At 42.1% G+C, this 19,117-nt stretch overlaps 1 protein-coding gene across 1 annotated transcript in view; it reads left to right on the top strand.

The window, feature by feature from the left end:
- HTR2A (5-hydroxytryptamine receptor 2A) overlaps nt 1-4,551 on the top strand; it is a 187,493-nt gene extending 182,942 nt beyond the window's left edge. The window contains exon 5 of the mRNA XM_077483254.1: nt 2,807-4,551. Coding sequence (XP_077339380.1) covers nt 2,807-3,603 — 797 coding nt within the window. The 3' untranslated portion in view covers nt 3,604-4,551. The remainder of the gene's footprint in view (nt 1-2,806) is intronic.
- The last annotated feature ends 14,566 nt before the right edge of the window (nt 4,552-19,117 follow it).

Below are 19,117 nucleotides of genomic sequence, written 5' to 3'. Positions count from 1 at the left end.
AGTCAGACATACACTCTGGCGTTTGAATTCCACGCTTGTTAGTACGCCTGAGACTCGAGAATTGATCCGTTCCGAGATATCACTATTTTTTTACTCTAATCTTGACTCTGTCTCTAGTCCCACTACACTCTGGAATGCCCATAAAATGCATGGAAATAGTTTACGCTGTTCCTTTCTGAGATGGCCCAAAAAAAATGCGATCAAGATTATACATATATAAATGCACAATCAGTCTGTCAGTAAGTCAGTCATCAAGACCAAGGATAATGGTAGATGGTAGTCTCAGTCTACATTGTACAAATTCATGATCTATCTGGAGTGGGCAACATAAGATGATTGTGGAAAAAGACTCATGCGATTATTAAATACTAAAAACAGGCACTGAGACTGGGAAGCCACCTGTGGAAAGCTGCAATTACAATCTTGGACCAGCATACTGGTGATGGGAGACCCAAGGCTGTTATACACAGACGTACAACTAAAAATCTACCCCGGACTGGGAAAATAACCTGCGAGATCAACATCTAGTAAGTAACCAAGAAAATCCTTCTCTTGTATCGCTTAGAGGATATACCTGCAACTGTGGTAACTTTGGCATACGGTTACTAGGATAGCAGTGTTTTTTGTCCTTATTAGTGTTATATACAAACAGCAGAGGTCCTGATGATTCATCAAACTCATCCAGCGCCTGTTTTCATTCATTCAGTCACATGTAATTACTAGAAATTAATTATGGACAATTACACCCTTTTTTTGTCTGTTTTTTAAATTTTTTCCCTTCTTTGGATTATTGGAGAACTATTATAAGGAAGAATATAAGGAAAATATCAAATATAGCATAATAACAACTATTTCTGGTTTCTTACATGTTCTTTTGCTTTCCAGCTGGGAAGATCTACCATTATCATTGGTCTTGATGACTGACTGACTGACAGACTGATTGTGTACCGTATATACTCGAGTATAAGCCGAGATTTTCAGCCTCTTTTTTGAGGCTGAAAGTGCCCCCCTCGGCTTATACTCGAGTCATCGCTGTCTGCCCGCTCGATCAGCGTGTCGAGCAGACAGACAGCGGCCATTCTATTCAAAAGCCGCGCCTCCGGCTCCGCCTTCGCCTGTGATAGGCGGAACACTGAATTTCCCAGCAGCCTGTGTTCCGCCTATCACGGACATCGTATCATCCTCGTACTACGGACGAGGATGATACGACGTCTGTGATAGGCGGAACACAGGCTGCTGGGAAATTCAGTGTTCCGCCTATCACAGGCGAAGGCGGCGGCGCAGCTTTTGAACTTTACAATGGCCGCCGACGAAGAGGGCACGGGACGGCACGGCACGGGACGGGACGGGACGGGACGGGGGCAAGGCAAGGCACGACACGGGACAGATGCAAGGAGGCAAGGCACGGCACGGGACGGAGGCAAGGAGGCAAGGCACGGGACGGAGGCTCGGGACAAAGGTAGGCTGGACACACACACACACACACACACACACACACACACACACACACACACACACACACATGGATGGAGACACACACAGGGATGGATGGATGGATGGATGGAGACACACACACACAGGGATGGATGGATGGATGGATGGAGACACACACACACAGGGATGGATGGATGGATGGATGGAGACACACACACACAGGGATGGATGGATGGATGGACACACACACACACACAGGGATGGATGGACGGACACACAGGGATGGACGGACACACAGGGATGGACGGACACACAGGGATGGACGGACACACACACAGGGATGGACGGACACACACACAGGGATGGACAGGCATGTCTCACCCTCGGCTTATACACGAGTCAATAAGTTTGCCAGTTTTTTTGGGGGTAAATTGGGGGCCTCGGCTTATATTCGGGTCGGCCTATACTCGAGTATATACGGTATTTATATATGTATAATCTTGATCGCATTTTTGTTGGGCCATCTCAGAAAGGAACAGCGTAAACTATTTCCATGCTATGGAATTACGCTGTTACCTCTAGAAATTGTCCAGATTTGTTCTCACCCAAGGTGGCTGGGGGTATTATAGGTGTAAGATAGTGGGTGTCATATATTAGGGGAGGGAGGGAGTCATCCCTGCATCAACATACCCCTCTCTATTGAGAGGAGGAATGTTTTTACATGTATTTTTGTAGAAGTATGGTTTGTTCTCGGGGAATTGGTAAAGTATTAAATAATTTTCTTGTATAGGGATTTTATATGGGGTTCATATTAGGGACTAAGGGGTATTGTTGATTATGCTTTTTTGTATTTTTGCTGTTTATAGCCAATAAATATATGTAGTTTAACTCTTTAGGGTGTGTGTTAGTATCATTTTTTTTAGTTTTTTTTTTGCTTGGGTGATATATATTTTTGATTACACCCCCCGTCATTAAGTCGTGAGTACTACTTGTTGGATTGGAAGCAGGATTCCCTAGTTGCTTGTATTTGGTATACTGGGTGAGAGCACAATCAATGGGACAGTTACGTTCCTGGCAACTGTTTTTTGAAACTGTTACATGTATGGGTTTACTTCCGCTTTAAGTGAGAGAAGAGAAATGCTTAAAGAGAGATGCTCCCTCATACACAAAGTTGTACAAAGGAGAACATGCTTAAAAATAACCTAATCTCATGCAATAATTTAAATTAACCATATCTGTGAAATCAATTTATGTGTAGATATCATAACATAGTGCATGTATTTCATTAAAATAAAATATACTAAAAAGATATATTTGTTGTTTGATGTAAATCCCCTATGTTAATTAACACGTTTCCTATTGTCTATTGAAGGTATATCCATGCCAGTGCCTGTGTTTGGACTGCAGGATGATAGCAAAGTATTCAATCAAGAAAACTGTTCTTTGGCAGATGAGCACTTTATCCTCGTTGGATCCTTTGTTGCATTTTTCATTCCTCTAATCATAATGGTGGTCACATACTTTTTAACAATAAAATTGCTACAGAAGGAAGCAGACATTTATTTTAATAGCCTTGGGGCAAAAAGTAAGCTTGCATTTTTTAGTTTTCTCCCACAAACATCTATTTCTTCAGAAAAGCTATTCCAACGCTCCCTGCAAAAGGATCTTGCTCCATTTGGAAGGAAGACTATGCAGTCCATCAGCAACGAGCGGAAAGCCTCCAAGGTCCTGGGCATTGTATTTTTCCTCTTTGTGGTCATGTGGTGTCCATTTTTCATCACCAATGTGATGGCAGTTATCTGCAAAGACTCATGCAATGAGCACATTATAGGAGAACTGTTGAATGTCTTTGTGTGGATTGGATATCTATCTTCAGCAGTTAATCCACTGGTATACACACTTTTCAACCAAACATACCGCTCTGCTTTTGCTCGTTACATCAAATGTCGGTACAGGGAGGAGAAAAAACCTTTACAATTAATTTTAGTGAATACTATCCCTGCACTGGCATACAACTCAAGTCAAATGCAACTTGAACAAATGAAGAATAACAAGAAGGAAAGAAAAACTAAAACAAATGAATACACATTGGTTAGTATAGGATTACCCTCTTTGGACAAAACTAAATCTGATGCAGGTTCACAAAATGAAAATGTTAGTTGTCTGTAAGTGTATCATTATGCTAAAGTCAATTTTGCATCATGAATGGACCTGGGGCCAGAGCCTTATGAAATAAACTTGCACAAGGAAGAGATCCTAGGTAAATGTTGTTTTATAATGGAGACCAATGTAGGACTTTCTAAGAGGACAAAGTTGAAATCTTCTACATACATATATTTATTATAAAACTAAGAGCAAACAAAAAGAAAATTATATTACATGACAAAAGATTTTATATGAGGCATGCCTCAGTTACCTTAATGTACCTCAAACAACTCGCTGCATCTGACTGTGATTGAGCACTTTAAAGGGTCTGTATTCTTTCAAGGGGCAACTATATTTAAGATGTTTCCAGTAGCTACAGTGCCTATTGAGATGTAATGTTTAGATTTATTGGGAATAGTTCAGCAATGACCTACAAATTAAATAATTACACAATTAGGTAAATAAAGAAGCAGTGGATTGTTCAGATTCAGAATATATGTTACAGTATTTAATTTTTCAGAAAGAATATACCTCTTTTATTTTCTGTTTAGTGAAGTTTTTCTATGTTTGGAAAATAAGAAAATGTTTGCACAATTATTAGTCTCCTTAGATGTATGAGGTTTCTCCTATGTTGTGATGATTCTGTTATGTAGCAACCCAACATTGTTTTCCCCAATTGTATGGATTTTTGTATATGTTCTTGATGCAATTTTGTGAGCCAGACTGATTTTAGGGTAAACCTACTAAGGCAGCTGCTCTAAGACTAAAGCTGGAAGGTGTGTGTGCCTTTCGCAAAAGTCAGATTTTCACATCTTAAAATTGGTAGACATATGGCTCCCTCATTTTATATTCTGCTTTGGTTCCATTATTTGTTAAGCATGATAATCATGCAAGAACCAATATTCGCTACTATTCAAGAAATTATATTTTGGGATTTTTAGGGTGCACATTTACAATAAAGTTATTTATAGAAAAATAGGAATTTATTAGAAAAATGTTAAAAACAAACATCCAAAAATAGGTATTGGAAATTACAGTACATTTGACAGTGCAAATTGATCTAATCTCTACATGTTTCGCCTTGCTTATTGGCTTCTTCAGGAGAATTTTTGATATTGGCACAGTATACACTGTATATGAAAAAAGTTATTTGTATGTTTATTGAGGCTCTGCGGTCATAGGGGTATAAAAAAATCAGATCATCAGGTATAACCATAGAGGGGTATGTATCTTTAAATACACAACCGTTTAGATGGTCCAACTCAAAAATAGGATCCTTTGATATGTTCTAAGACTTCAACTTGATTGATAACTTCCAATCCCGATAAGAGAGATGAGATGTATTGGTTTCTGAAATTTCATAAAGTCAAAAGATGACCCTTGAACCAGAAGTTCCACCATAAGTCTCTCCCCTTCCTATGCCAGACCACCATCTCATCTCTCTTATCATCCTTTTTAACCTAACCATCCATTTCAGGATTGGAAGTTATCAATCAAGTTGAAGTCTTAGAACATATCAAATGATCCTGTTTTGGGGCTGGACCATATAAACAGTTGTGTATTTAACCAATTCAGCCCCGGAAGGAATTACCCCTTTCCTGACCAGAGCACTTTTTCCAATTCGGCACTGTGTCGCTTTAACTGACAATTGCGTGGTCGTACAACGTGGCTCTCAAACAAAATCGATGTCCTTTTTTCCCCACAAATAGAGCTTTCTTTTGGTGGTATTGGATCACCTCTGCGGTTTTTATTTTTTGCTCTATAAACAAAAAAAGAGTGTCAATTTTGAAAAAAAACGCATAATTTTTTACTTTTTGCTATAATAAATATCCCCCAAAAATATATAGAAAAACATATTTTTTCCTCAGTTTAGGCAAATATGTATTCTTCTACATATTTTTGGTAAAAAAGAAAAAAAAATCGCAATAAGTATTTATTGGTTTGCACAAAAGTTATAGCGTCTACAAAATAGGGGATAGTTTTATGGCATTTTTATTAATATTTTTTTTTTACTAGTAATGGCAGCGATTTTTATCATGACTGCGACAGTATTGCACACACATCAGACAATTTTGACATATTTTTGGGACCATTGGCATTAATACAGCGATCAATGCTATAAAATTGCATTGATTACTGTAAAAATGTCACTGGCGGTGAAGGTGTTAACCACTAGGGGGCAGGGAGGGGTTAAGTGTGTTCTGGGCAATGATTTTAACTGTCTGGGGGATGGGCTAGCAGTGACACGACACTGATCGCTGCTCCCTGTGACAGGGAGCAGACGATCAGTGTCCTGTCACTCGGCAGAACGGGCAGATGCTATTTTCATCCGCATCTCCCCGTTCTCCAGCTCTGTGACACAATCGCAGGTATCCCAGCGGCAATCCGTGGGTCCCACGGGCGTGGTCATGGAACTCGCAGCAGGGGCACATGCACGGCGGGAAATTCAAAGTAATGTACAGGTACGTTACTTTGCGCAGCCGTGCCATTCTGCCGATGTATATGTGCTGACAACGGTCGGCAAGTGGTTACTATATCAAAGGATCCTGTTTTTGAGTTGGACCATATAAACGGTTGTGTATTTAAAGATACATCCCCCTCTATGGTTATACCTGATGATCTGATTTTTTATACCCCTATGACCTCGGAGCCTCAATAAACATACAAATAGCTTTTTAAATATACATTGTATACTGTGCCTGATATCAAAAATTCTCCTGAAGAAGCCAATGACTAAGGTGAAACATGTAGAGATTAGATCAGTTTGCACTGTCAAATGTACTGTAATTTCCAATACCTATTTTTGGAGGTTTGTTTTTAACATTTTTCTAATAAATTCCTATTTTTCTATAAATAACTTTGTTGTAAATGTGCACCCTAAAAATCCCAAAATATAATTTCTTGAATCGTATATCTAACAATTAGGGGATGTGGTATAGAATCAATGCTAGATGATAAGTAAAATGTTCTTCTCCCAATATTCAGTACTGTATAAAAGTGTACCTAAAATTACAGATTTCATATGCAAGAACAATGGCTCATTAAATGTAATCTTAGGTCAAGGCATTACATACTTTTATCATGTCCAATGGGGCAAACTTTAGTCCATCAAAACTGGTCCATACAGAGTGTTTTGAGTCCAGTGCAGTGACCTGATTTAAAAAAAAGGAGCCATATCCACAATTTATTAGCACTTAGTGGATCAGTAACATCTAAATTAAATTTAAGGGATTTAGTTAAACTCCCACAAATTGGATTCATTTCATAAAATGGTTGTCTGTGTTATGTCTAGGCGGTGGGTACATTTTAATAATACCTTACACCTATTCATTGTATCCACTTAATCACAAACAAAATGCAAGTACTGGAACTCCATCTACCCTTTTTCACTCCTGTGAAGTGATGAGCTTATTATATGACATGAGGCAGTATGGGAATGGAATTGTGATTTATAGAGGTGTCATCATTGCATATGAACCAGACAAAGCAAAAAAGTGCTTTTTGAAATATAGATCACACAATTTCCACAATACTGCTGAGGGTGATGAGAACTTATCAAAAGAGAGGATATCTTGCTAGTGCAGGATATTAATTTAATTTCATATGGGTTCTAAAATTAGCACAGAAAACATGTTAAAGAAAATGTAAAACCAAAATATATTTTTCAGTACGTCTGACTTCGCTCCTCACAGAATTTTCCAAGACAAATTTTTTGTGTGACTCTGTTGCAATGTGTGCTTTCTTACCTGGAGATTCTGCCACTAAGAACACTTGCTCTTGCAGCCTCACAGTGCTAAGCTGCTATCTCACAATTAGTAGAAGTTTTGTCAACCCAAAATATGCGCTCCTTCAGTTGGCCATCAGGCAGCTTATCAAGTTTATAGGTAGCTCAATTGGCAACTAAAGGAGCATGCACTTTTGGCTGACAGTGCTATGCTACTGCCTTACAATTAGCAGCAGCATTGTCAACCTGCCAGGATTGCTTCTTTAATTGGCATCCTACAACAGGAAGTCAGTGGCGGCTGGTATTTTTTTTTTTGGGGGGGCGGGAAACACCCCCCTGGGCTGCCATTGGAACGGAACTGACACCCCCCCCCCCCCCATGGCACTAACACACACCCCCACCACCCACCCGCTGTCGGAAAGCTGCTCTGGTGTCCTCTCCTGGAGCAGCTTCCGCCAAGTCTCCTCTCTCCTCCTCCTGGTGCTAGGTGTCCAAGATCGCCAGACATTTTGGCCAATTGGGAAACAGGTTTCGTACCTGCTTCCCAATTAGCCAGGAGGAGGATCAGTGTTGCAACAGTGAATTTTCATTCGCTGTTGCAACACACCTGGGTTGGCTCCAGATACAATCCTCTGCATCCCGAGTCCACCCTATTTTGAAGCCTATTAGAGTTTATGGCTCTAATCAGTGCTTCAAAAACAAAAACCCTGGCTGCTGTAATTCATATGGCCAGTGACCCGAAAGAGGCCAGACATATAAATAAGGGGCGGCAGTGGATAGATTCATGCTATGCATGAATTTATCTATTAATCATATAGAGGATTGCAAGGATAGTGAGGGCAGCGCCCGAGCACCCCTAATGGATGGGCCGCCCCTGCAGCAAGTGCTTTATTAGGCTCTCCAGGTAAGACACGTATAGACAGGTTCACAAAAAATATTTGCTTAAAGTGGATCTTCACTGCATCTGAGTACCACAAACCAAAAGACAATTTAATTAATATTTAATATTCAAAGCAAACTCCCCCATCCATTCATATCTCCATGCTTTATTTTGGTTATAAGTCACTTTGAAAAACACTCCCTAACATTTTTTTTCTGTGGTCATCTTGAGTAAGGCAAATGATTCATGTAGCGTTTACTTCCTGTCCTTAGTTCACGTATGCATGCATGAGAATGTGCTTAGCTGAAAAAACCTTACCTCCTCTCCTCCCGCCTGAAGACCCCTGGCATGTATATAGTATGTGCCTAGGCAGGAAACTAAGAAGTACTGAAGAAATGTAAAAAAAAAAAAGTTTAAAACAAGTAAATATGTTACACTTTCCTATCTATTTACTAGCACGAGGATTAAAAATAATCAATGCTGATTGGGACAGTGAAGTTCCACTTTAAGAAACCTGTATACAATGAGAAATGATGTCAAACATACTGAAAAATAGATTGTGTTAACACACACTTTTAGGGCTTGTTCACATGAGCAGCCAAGGACGGTGAATCCAGGTGGATGAGCCATGGTTTTACTGCCCCCAACAGCTAGCCTAAACACTGACATGCAGCCGCTAAGCACTGTACACATGATGTGACTGCTATACTGTGCTTCTGCTGTGGCTAAAATTCAACAGTACATCACATTTGGCAGGCGTTACCACCACCAAACGTGACCAATCAAGAAAAAATCAAGCCTATGGGGCTGCACCACAACTACCACAATGCAGGCAATTGCGATACAGTGATGCAGCATTTACAGAGCCAAATCAGGCAGTGAGGAGGCGACATAAGGCCTCATCACCGCCTGTTAAAATGATCTGAATGCAGATTGCTCTTCAGAGGGCACTGTACATGTAAACAAGCACAAGGAGTTTTCTATATTAAAACTAAAGCTAGATAAATTCATACAAGTCTCTCCTAAATCAATGTTTGTAGAAATACTCCTTTTGATTTTAAACATTTATTTTTTATTTTTCCACTAGCCTGCCTCTGTGTCTGAAAGTAATACAACAGTTGTACATGTTTTGTAAGGTATCTAGGAATTCCCAGGTACAAACCAGCTCAACATTAAATCGAATATTCAAAAAACTTTTCTTGTTTCAAATGAGGGTAAAGTGCATCCCCTTCTCTTCCGGGTATAACATTGACAATCATATTTCATTAGTATACTAAGCAAATCTATATATTTTTCATTAAACAAACCCAATAAAATAACAAATAAGTTTACGCCAGCAAAACCAAAACTGCCAATTCAGGTGTACCTTATATGTTTTACGGAGACTTCATTTTCAAAAACACTATGAAAATATCAATGGTCTGCAGATTTAACTGCATTCTGTAGCTTCAGTTAATTATCATGAATTTGATAATTGAATGTACCTGTGGCACTACTAAAATATCCTGCATATGGCAATGAGTTTTATTTCATCTCTTGTTGTTTCTCATGCTGAAGAACATGTTTCATTTATGTAAAACAAAATGCATTGTATATTTTTGAGCAATATTATAAATTAAACCAATGCAGGTTTTTGTAACAATGTGTCATATGTTTAGATCAGTTATCTGAGACATAGGGGTTGATTTAGTAATGAGGTAAAGCTCTATTGACTTCCACCATCCAATCACATGGCAGAAAAATTTTCCTTGCATATAATTGAATATACATTCCAAAGTAAAACATCACATTTACTAAGCAAATTGCCTTACAAAGTGCAATGTGAACAGCCTATTGTCCTTTAATAAATCAATCCCATAAAGTCAAATGATTGATAAGTGTTTCAAAATGGCTTATGACTAGAGGTGGAAAGGCCTGGAAATATTTTTTCAAAGCCGTATTTAGTTTTTCTTTTTTTCTGGAACAATTGGAATGTGTTCTTTTACAGTGATATGTAATATATCTATGACATGGCATTCAAACTTTATCACTTGAAGCCAATAATGAAAGATTTGTGAGATTTTATGTAAAGTCTTAAATTATTGCAAGTTCTCTTAGCTGAAGACAAGTAAATCCTGGAATACAGTTCAAGTAACACTGTACTTCTCAATGCAGTTATCAAACAAGAGAAAAATGCATTTCTGCCTCAAGGGGGCACTGCAGACTCCAGTTTAATTTGCTTGTGGGCTCTATCTTCTACCTCCTACAGTTGGGTGTTTGTTGGGATACAGTAGATGATAGTTTGTGTCCTCTCAGGGCATAATTGACAGGTAAGAGGCTAAATGTGTCTGACAAATTTGTTTATCTTTATAATCTGTAAATGCTTCCTATTAATGTTATTTGCCATCACAGCATAATGTTCCCTATTGTCTGACCAGTAACTTGTTTTTTCTTTTCCTCGTCTCGGTAAAATGGTAAGACCAACATCTAGCATTTGGAAACATTTCCACAGTGCAATTTCTGCTGAGAGCAAAGCTGCAATTTGCAAATAATGTGAGAAAAACTATTATTTTCCAAATGCTACAAGGATGACAAAATACATCCTAGCATGTCAGAGGTGCCCTAAAGAAAATAAAAAGGACTTTATGGAATTAAATGATGAATGTTCAAGTAGCTTTTCCCTTCAGAGTTCCCCTTCCAGAAACACTGCTTCTAATGCTTTCACCAGCAGCATCATCAAATAAGGAATTTTTGCAAACCATCGCCTCTCAAAAATACACAATACCTTTATTTATAGATAAAATGACACCTGGAAATAAGGAGAAAATTGATCAAGCTCTTGCGTGAGCAATATATGTTTTTGGATTAGCATTGTCAAAAACTGAAAATGCATATTGGCAGAAAGCTTTTACATTAATATGAGAGAAACCGGGGTGGTTACCTGCTCTCAAGTATAGTTAAAGGTTCTTATATACACTACAGTCATTGTTATTTATTTGTAATTCAAAAATGCAATTTTAATACAGACAGCACAGTGATTAACACTTCCACCTAGCAGCGCTGGTGTCGCCGGTTCAAATCCCAACAATGACACTACCTGCCTGGAGTTTACATGTTCCTGTGGAGGATTTCCTCCCACACTCCAAAGAAATGCTGGGAGGTAAATTGGCCCTAGTATATGAATGAATGGGATTTAAGGACCTTAGATTGTAAGCTCCTTGAGGGCAGGGACTGATGTGAATGAACAGTATGTACAGTGCCTTGAAAAAGTATGCATACTCCTTCAAATTTTGCACATTTTGTCATTGTTCAACCAAAAACATAAATGTATTTTTTCGAATTTTATGTGATAGACCAACACAAAGTGGTACATAATTGTGAATTGGAAGGAAAATGATAATTGTTTTTCAATTTTTTTTACAAATAAATATCTGAAAAGTGTGGCGTGCATTTGTATTCAGCCCCCTTTACTCTGATATCCCTAACTAAAATCTAGTGGAAGAAATTGCCTTCAGAAGTCACCTAATTTAATCTCAGTATACATACAGCTGTTTTGTGAAGCCCTCAGAGGTTTGGTAGATAACCTTAGTGAACAAACAGCATCATTAAGGCAAAGGAACACACCAGATAGGTCAGGGATAAAGTTGTGGAAAGTTTTAAAGCAGGGTAAGGTTATAAAAATCCCAAGCTTTGAACATCTCATGGAGCACTGTTCAATCCATCATCTGAAAACAAATATGGCCTTTATGGAAGTGTGGCAAGAAAAAAGCCATTGTTAAAAGAAAGCCATAAAAAGTCCAGTTTGCAGTTTGCAATAAGCCATGAGGGGGACACAGCAAACATGTGGAAGAAGATGCTCTTGTCAGATGAGACCAACATTGAACTTTTTGGCCTAAAAGCAAAATGCTATGTGTGGCAGAAAACTAACTGCACATCACCCTGAACACACCATCTCCACTGTGAAACATGGTGGTGGTAGCATCTTGTTGTGGGGATGCTCTTCTTCAGCAGGGACAGGGAAGCTGGTAAGAGTTGATAGAAAGATGGATTAAAGCGGAGGTCCACCCTAAAGTGGACCTTCTGCTCATTGGAATCCTCCCCCCCTCCGGCGCCACAATTGGCACCTTTCAGGGGGGAGGGGGGTGCAAGTACCTGTACAGTACAGGTATCTGCACCCACTTCCGGGATAGCTCTCTGCGGAAAGGGGCGTAGATCTACGCCCCTTTCCGAAAGTCCCCCGCTGCCTGCTGGGAAACACACAGATCCCAGAGGCAGCGGGTCCATCCTTATTGCGCAGCACGACTCACGCATGCGCAGTAGGGAACCGGGAAATGAAGCCGAAAGGCTCCACTTCCTGATTCCCATACCCAAGATGGCGGCGGCAGCACCCGAGAGACGATCGAGAGATCGGCTTCGGGTGACGACATCCCGGGCGCGCTGAGCGGGTAAGTGTCCTTATTTTAAATGTCAGCAGCTGCAGTATTTGTAGCTGCTGGCTTTAAAAAAGAAAAAACGGCGGAACTCCCGGCGGACTCCCGCTTTAAGCCAAATACAGAATAATCTTAGAAAACCTGTTAGAGTCTGCAAAAGACTTGAGACTGCGGCGTAGATTTACCTTCCAGCGACCACAAACACACAGCCAGAGCTACAATAGAATGGTTTCAAAGCATATTCATGTGTTAGAACGGCCCATTAAAAGTCCAGACCTAAATGCAATTGAGAATCTGTGGCAAGATTTCAAAATTGCTGTTCACAGATGCTCTCCATCCAATCTGACAGAGCTTGAGCTATTTTCATAGAACAATGGGCAAAAATGTCACTCTAGATGTGCAAAGCTGGTAGAGACATCCCCAAAAAGACTTGCAGCTGTAATGGCAGCAAAAGGTGATTCTTCAAAGTATTGACCCAGGGGGGCTGAATACAAATGCATGCCACCCTTTTCAGATATTTATTTGTAAAAAAAATAGAAAACCTTTTATCATTTTCCTTCCACTTCACAATTGTAGTACCCTCTAGTTTGCTAGGTGTGAGAGATATACTTTTTTGTCAGTGTAGGCAAATTTATGCAGGCTTGGCTGGCAGCCAGACCTGCTTTTTTTTGTTTCTGGGTCAGAGTTGAGTGACTCACGGAGGGCTGGGTGACTCACAGGCAGCAACTCTGGGACCTCCCACTTATTTCCAGAATGTGCTGGAACCTTCTGTAAAGAAAGGAGGAGATGTGAGGGGGGACTCTCTGGAGTATTCTGAGAGCACTAACCAATCCTCAGGCTGGATTGGCAGGAGGCAAGCCTAATGAAATATACTAGGGTCAGCCCAACAGGGAAGGAGTTGTTCAGGTGGAAGCTGGAGATGGAGTGTTAGGTTGTCGGTGGCCTCGGAGGGAGCTCCCCAGGCTGTGGGGGGGGGGGTGACCTTGAACCTGGGCACCCTTGCAGACAGGGCCCTCTCAAGACACATTGAGGTGTCCTGGACAGGAGGCATGGAAGCCAGGAGAGGACAACAATAGAACACTACCAGGTAAGTCTCCAGAAGGAACAACAAGTTGCAGCCAAGAGGGCTGGTGTGTGACACACAGGACTGGAAGGCACGCCCAAGAGGACTGGGTGCAGAGCCAGTGGAGAGGACTATGGTGACATGGGCAGTGGAAAAAGGCAGCTGCAGCCAGGAGGGCTGGCAGGGCCTGAAGAAGTGGTACTGGGATCAGTAGCCACGTGGGCTACTGATCCCAGCTAGCACTAGGACTACCATTTCTGTTACACCATAGAGGCCCGCAGTCTCTGCATTTTTGCTTAGGGCCTGGCTGAGCCAGTGTCAAGCCTGCAATTCAGTGCTAGCTGGTCCTGGGAGTTGTAGTTCTACAGGCAAGTTTGTGCTGAAGGTAGAAGAGAGGAAGCTGTATATACCGGAGTTGTATATAGTTCTCAGTCCTCTGTTCTCAGTCCTCTTAGTTTTCTGAGAGCAGCGAAATTACATGGTAATGGATATTAAGGGGAAGCCTATGCCAAAATGTAAAAGAAAAGGCATGGGGGTCCCACCTAAAATCTACACCAGGCCCTTCAGGTCTGGTATGGATATTAAGGGAAACCCCATGCCAAAATGTAAAAAAATGGCGTGGGGGTCCCCCCCAAAATCCATACCAGACCCTTATCTGAGCACGCAACCTGGCAGGCCGCAGGAAAAGGGAAGGACGAGAGAGCAGCTCCCTCCTTTCAGAACTGTACCAGGCCACATGCCCTCAACATGGGGAGGCAAGGACCTCTTCCCCACAGGCCCTTGTCACCCCAAAACACCCTCCCCATGTTGAGGGCTTGTGGCCTGGTACAGTTCATGAGGGGGGATGCTCTCTCATCCATCCCCCTTTTCCTTGTGGCCTACCAGGTTGCATGCTCGGATAAGGGTCTGGTATGGATTTCGGGGGGGACCTCCATGCTGTTTTTTTTACATTTTGGCTCGGGGTTCCCCTTAAAATCCATACCAGACCTGAAGGGGGATTGGTATTGATTTTGGGGGACCCCCACGCTATTTTTTTTTAAAATTTGGTTGCGGGGTTCCCCTTTTTTCAATGATCTTTATCTATATTGCCAGGATCCAACAATATTACAGTTGTGAGCAGTTTTAAATTACATTTTTCCTTTAGAAATGTAATTTTGCTGTGGTAATGTTATAAACATGGGAAAGATGTGCTACTTTACAGGCAGACTTATGCCGCGTACACACGATCAGACTATCCGGCGCACTTAGTCTGGCAGACAAACTGCCGTAAAGTCCGCCGGACTGTCCGAATGAGCGGACCTGCCCACACACGGGACTTTTCCGGCGGACTATTCGCCGTACTTTTGAAATGAACGGACTTGTCCACACACGGAGGAAAGTCCGTTCCTTTTGAGCGCGGCTCCAGGTAGCCGGGACCAGCGAAAGAAGCGTTGCTGGCCCCGTCACCTGGTATGGAATTAAAGGGGAAGCCCTACGCTTGATGTCACAGACCCACTGGGACTGTGACATCATAATGAGCGGGGACATCACCCGGCGATGTCCCTATATAAGTCGCCGCACGCCGCGTCCCTGTCATTGTGGCCAGAGACAGCGACGAGTCAACAGCTCAAGAAGAGAAGAACAGAAGGCGGCGATGAAGACAGCGGCGACAGAAGACTGGGCCACCGCTTGTAAAAGAGCTAGAAGAAGGCGCAGAGGCCCGGCAAGAAGAACCAAAGAGGAGGACAAGACCCCCGAAGAGGGGGACAAGACCCCCGAAGTCGGAAGAGGGTGGTGATGAAGAAGAAAGCCGGGCTCCTCCGCTAGTAAAAGAGCTAGCAGAAGATAGCGGAGGAGTCCGGCGAGAAGACCCCCGAAGACGGAAGAAGACCCCCGGAGCTGTGCAATCAAATATTTTTAACCCTTGTGTGTTGTGATTTATTTACATTTTTTTCACAGGTGAATGGGTAGGGGTACATTGTACCCCATACTCATTCACATAGGGTGGGGGAGCGGGATCCGGGTGCCCCCTTATTAAATTATGGCGGACCAGCACACACATGGCCGCATTGTCCGCCGGACTCGTATTTTGGTGCAGAACTACTTTCTTAGTCCGCCGGACTTTTGGGTTAAAAAAGTCCGCCAGCGCCCACACATGGGGGGGATTGTCCGGCGGGCTCGAGTCCGCCGGACTTTTCCACCGGATTGTTTGCTCGTGTGTACGCGGCATAAGGACACCCTCAGGCACGATATTTAAAGGAATATTTCATTTTTATTGTTTCACTTTAAGCGTTATTAAAATCACTGCTCCTGAAAAAAATTTTATTTTTAAAACTTTTTTTTGCATTGATACATGTCCCCTGCGGAAGGACCCAGGTCCCCAAACACTTTTTATGATAATAACTTGCATATAAGCCTTTAAAATAAGCACTTTTATTTTTTCATGTTTGTGTCCCATAGACTTTAACCACTTTCAGACCGGACCATTTTGCTGGTAAATGACCAGAGGTCTTTTTACACTTTGGCACTGCGCTGCTTTAACTGGTAATTGCGCGGTCATGCAATGTTGTACCCAAACGAAATTTGCGTCCTTTTCTTCCCACAAATAGAGCTTTCTTTTAAAGGTATTTGACTGACTCTGCGATTTTTATTTTTTGCGATATAAACGTAAAAAGACCGCAAATTTTGAAAAAAAATGATATTTTCTACTTTTTGTTATTAGAAAAATCCAATAAACTCAATTTTAGTCATACATTTAGGCCAAAATGTATTCAGCCACATGTCTTTGGTAAAAAAAAAGTCAATAACTGTATATTTATTGGTTTGCGCAAAAGTTGTCACATCTACAAACTAAGGTACGTTTTCTGGAATTTACGCAGCTTTTAGTTTACGACTGCCTATGTCTATCTCATTTCTTGAGGTGCTAAAATGGCAGGGCAGTACAAAACCCCCCCAAATGACCCCATTTTGGAAAGTAGACCCCCTAAGGAAATTGATAAGTGGCATGTTGAGCCCATTGAATATTTTATTTTTTTGCCTCAAGCGATTGAATAATGACAAAAAAATATATATTTTTTTTTTTACACAAAGTTGTCACTAAATGATATATTGCTCACACGTGCTATGGGCATATGTGAAATGACACCCCAAAATAAATTCTGCTGCTTCTCCTGAGTACGGGGATACCACATATGTGGGACTTTTTGGGAGCCTAGCCGCGTACGGGGCCCCGAAAACCAAGCACCGCCTACAGGCTTTCTAAGGGCGTAAATTTTTGATTTCACTTCTCACTACCTATTACAGTTTTGAAGGCCATAAAATGCCAAGATGGCACAAAATCCCCACAAATGACCCCACTTTAGAAAGTAGATACCCCAAGCTATTTGCTGAGAGGCATGTTGAGTCCATGGAATATTTTGCCACAAGTTGCGTGAAAATTACAAACTTTAATTTTTTTTTATTTTTTTTTCACAAAGTTGTCACTAAATGATATATTGCTCATGCATGCCATGGGCATATGTGAAATGACACCCCAAAATAAATTCTGCTGCTTCTCCTGAGTACGGGGATACCACATGTGTGGGATTTTTTGGGAGCCTAGCCGCGTACGGGGCCCCGAAAGCCAAGAACCGCCTTCAGGTTTTCTAAGGGCGTAAATATTTGACTTCACTCCTCACTACCTATTACAGTTTTGAAGGCCATAAAATGCCAAGATGGCACAAAACCCCCACAAATGACCCCATTTTAGAAAGTAGACACCCCAAGCTATTTGCTGAGAGGCATGTTGAGTCCATGGAATATTTTATATTTTGCCACAAGTTGCGGGAATATTACAAACTTTTTTTTTTTTTTTTTTTTCACAAAGTTGTCACTAAATGATATATTGCTCACGCATGCCATGGGCATATGTGAAATGACACCCCAAAATAAATTCTGCTGCTTCTCCTGAGTACGGGGATACCACATATGTGGGACTTTTTGGGAGCCTAGCCGCGTACGGGGCCCCGAAAACCAAGCACCGCCTTTAGGCTTTCTAAGGGCGTTACAGTTTTGAAAGCCATAAAATGCCAAGATGGCACAAACCCCCCCCAAATGACCCCATTTTGGAAAGTAGACACCCCTAAATTTAGGGGTACACTAGTGAGACTAGGTAATAAATGGCGGGTGCCCTGAAACTATAAAAAAATAACTAACCAACCAGCGTCACCTGTAACAGTTATATGGTGATCACTGGTGAAAGGGTTAACTAGGGGGCAATCAGGGGGCTTTATGCGGTAGTACATGGGGGTCCCTGGCGCTATAAAAAGCTGCGGCGAACCTAAATACCTACCTGCCTAACTAGCGTCACCTGTGACACTAATACAGCGATCAGAAAAACGATCGCTTATTAGGCTGGGTTCACACTGGAGCGATGCGGGAACGCCACGAATCCGCGGCGGGTTCCCGCATCGCATGCCTCCTGGCGGCAGTTCACACTGCCCTATGCGAACTGCTGGGAGTGTCAGTGAAATGTTAATGACACCCCCAGATCAGTTCGCAAATCGCAGTGCGATCTGCAAACTCGGATCGCATGGTGTGAACACCCATGCGATCCGATTCTGCTGCGGACCAAAAAAAGGGTCCCGTGCGAGTTTGCGGCGGGTGCAACGCGAATTCAGCCATACTATCTGTATGGCTGAACTCGAATCGCACAGAGATCGGATGTGATTTGCACTGCAGTGCGGTGCGAATCACATCCGTTCTCATAAACCGCTGCAATGTGAACCCAGCCTTAGTGACACTGGCGACGGGGGGTGATCACGGGGTTAAACCTTTATTGGGGGGGTTAGGGGGGTACCTTAGAACTAAAGGGGGTTAACCCTAACTGCCCTAACAGTTATTACAGTCACAAATGACACCCGCCGGGTGATCAGGGGGTTAAACCTTTATTAGGTAATAAATGGCGGGTGCCCTGAAACTATAAAAAAATAACTAACCAACCAGCGTCACCTGTAACAGTTATATGGTGATCACTGGTGAAAGGGTTAACTAGGGGGCAATCAGGGGGCTTTATGTGGTAGTATATGGGGGTCCCTGGCGCTATAAAAAGCTGCGGCGAACCTAAATACCTACCTGCCTAACTAGCGTCACCTGTGACACTAATACGGCGATCAGAAAAACGATCGCTTATTAGGCTGGGTTCACACTGGAGCGATGCGGGAACGCCACGACTCCGCGGCGGGTTCCCGCATCGCATGCCTCCCGGCGGCAGTTCACACTGCCCTATGCGAACTGCTGGGAGTGTCAGTGAAATGTTAATGACACCCCCAGATCAGTTCGCATATCGCAGTGCGATCTGCAAACTCGGATCGCATGGTGTGAACACCCATGCGATCCGATTCTGCTGAGGACCAAAAAAAGGGTCCCGTGCGAATTTGCGGCGGGTGCGGCGGGTGTGGCGAATGGCTGAACTCGAATCGCACAGAGATCGGATGTGATTTGCA

Source organism: Lithobates pipiens, unplaced genomic scaffold (assembly GCF_037356315.1).
Source record: "Lithobates pipiens isolate NorthernLeopardFrog02 unplaced genomic scaffold, aLitPip1_a1.2 Scaffold_16, whole genome shotgun sequence".
Classification (NCBI taxonomy): Eukaryota; Metazoa; Chordata; class Amphibia; order Anura; family Ranidae; genus Lithobates; species Lithobates pipiens.
Note: the sequence above shows the minus strand (reverse complement) of the source record. Positions and strands in the feature narration are given on the sequence as shown.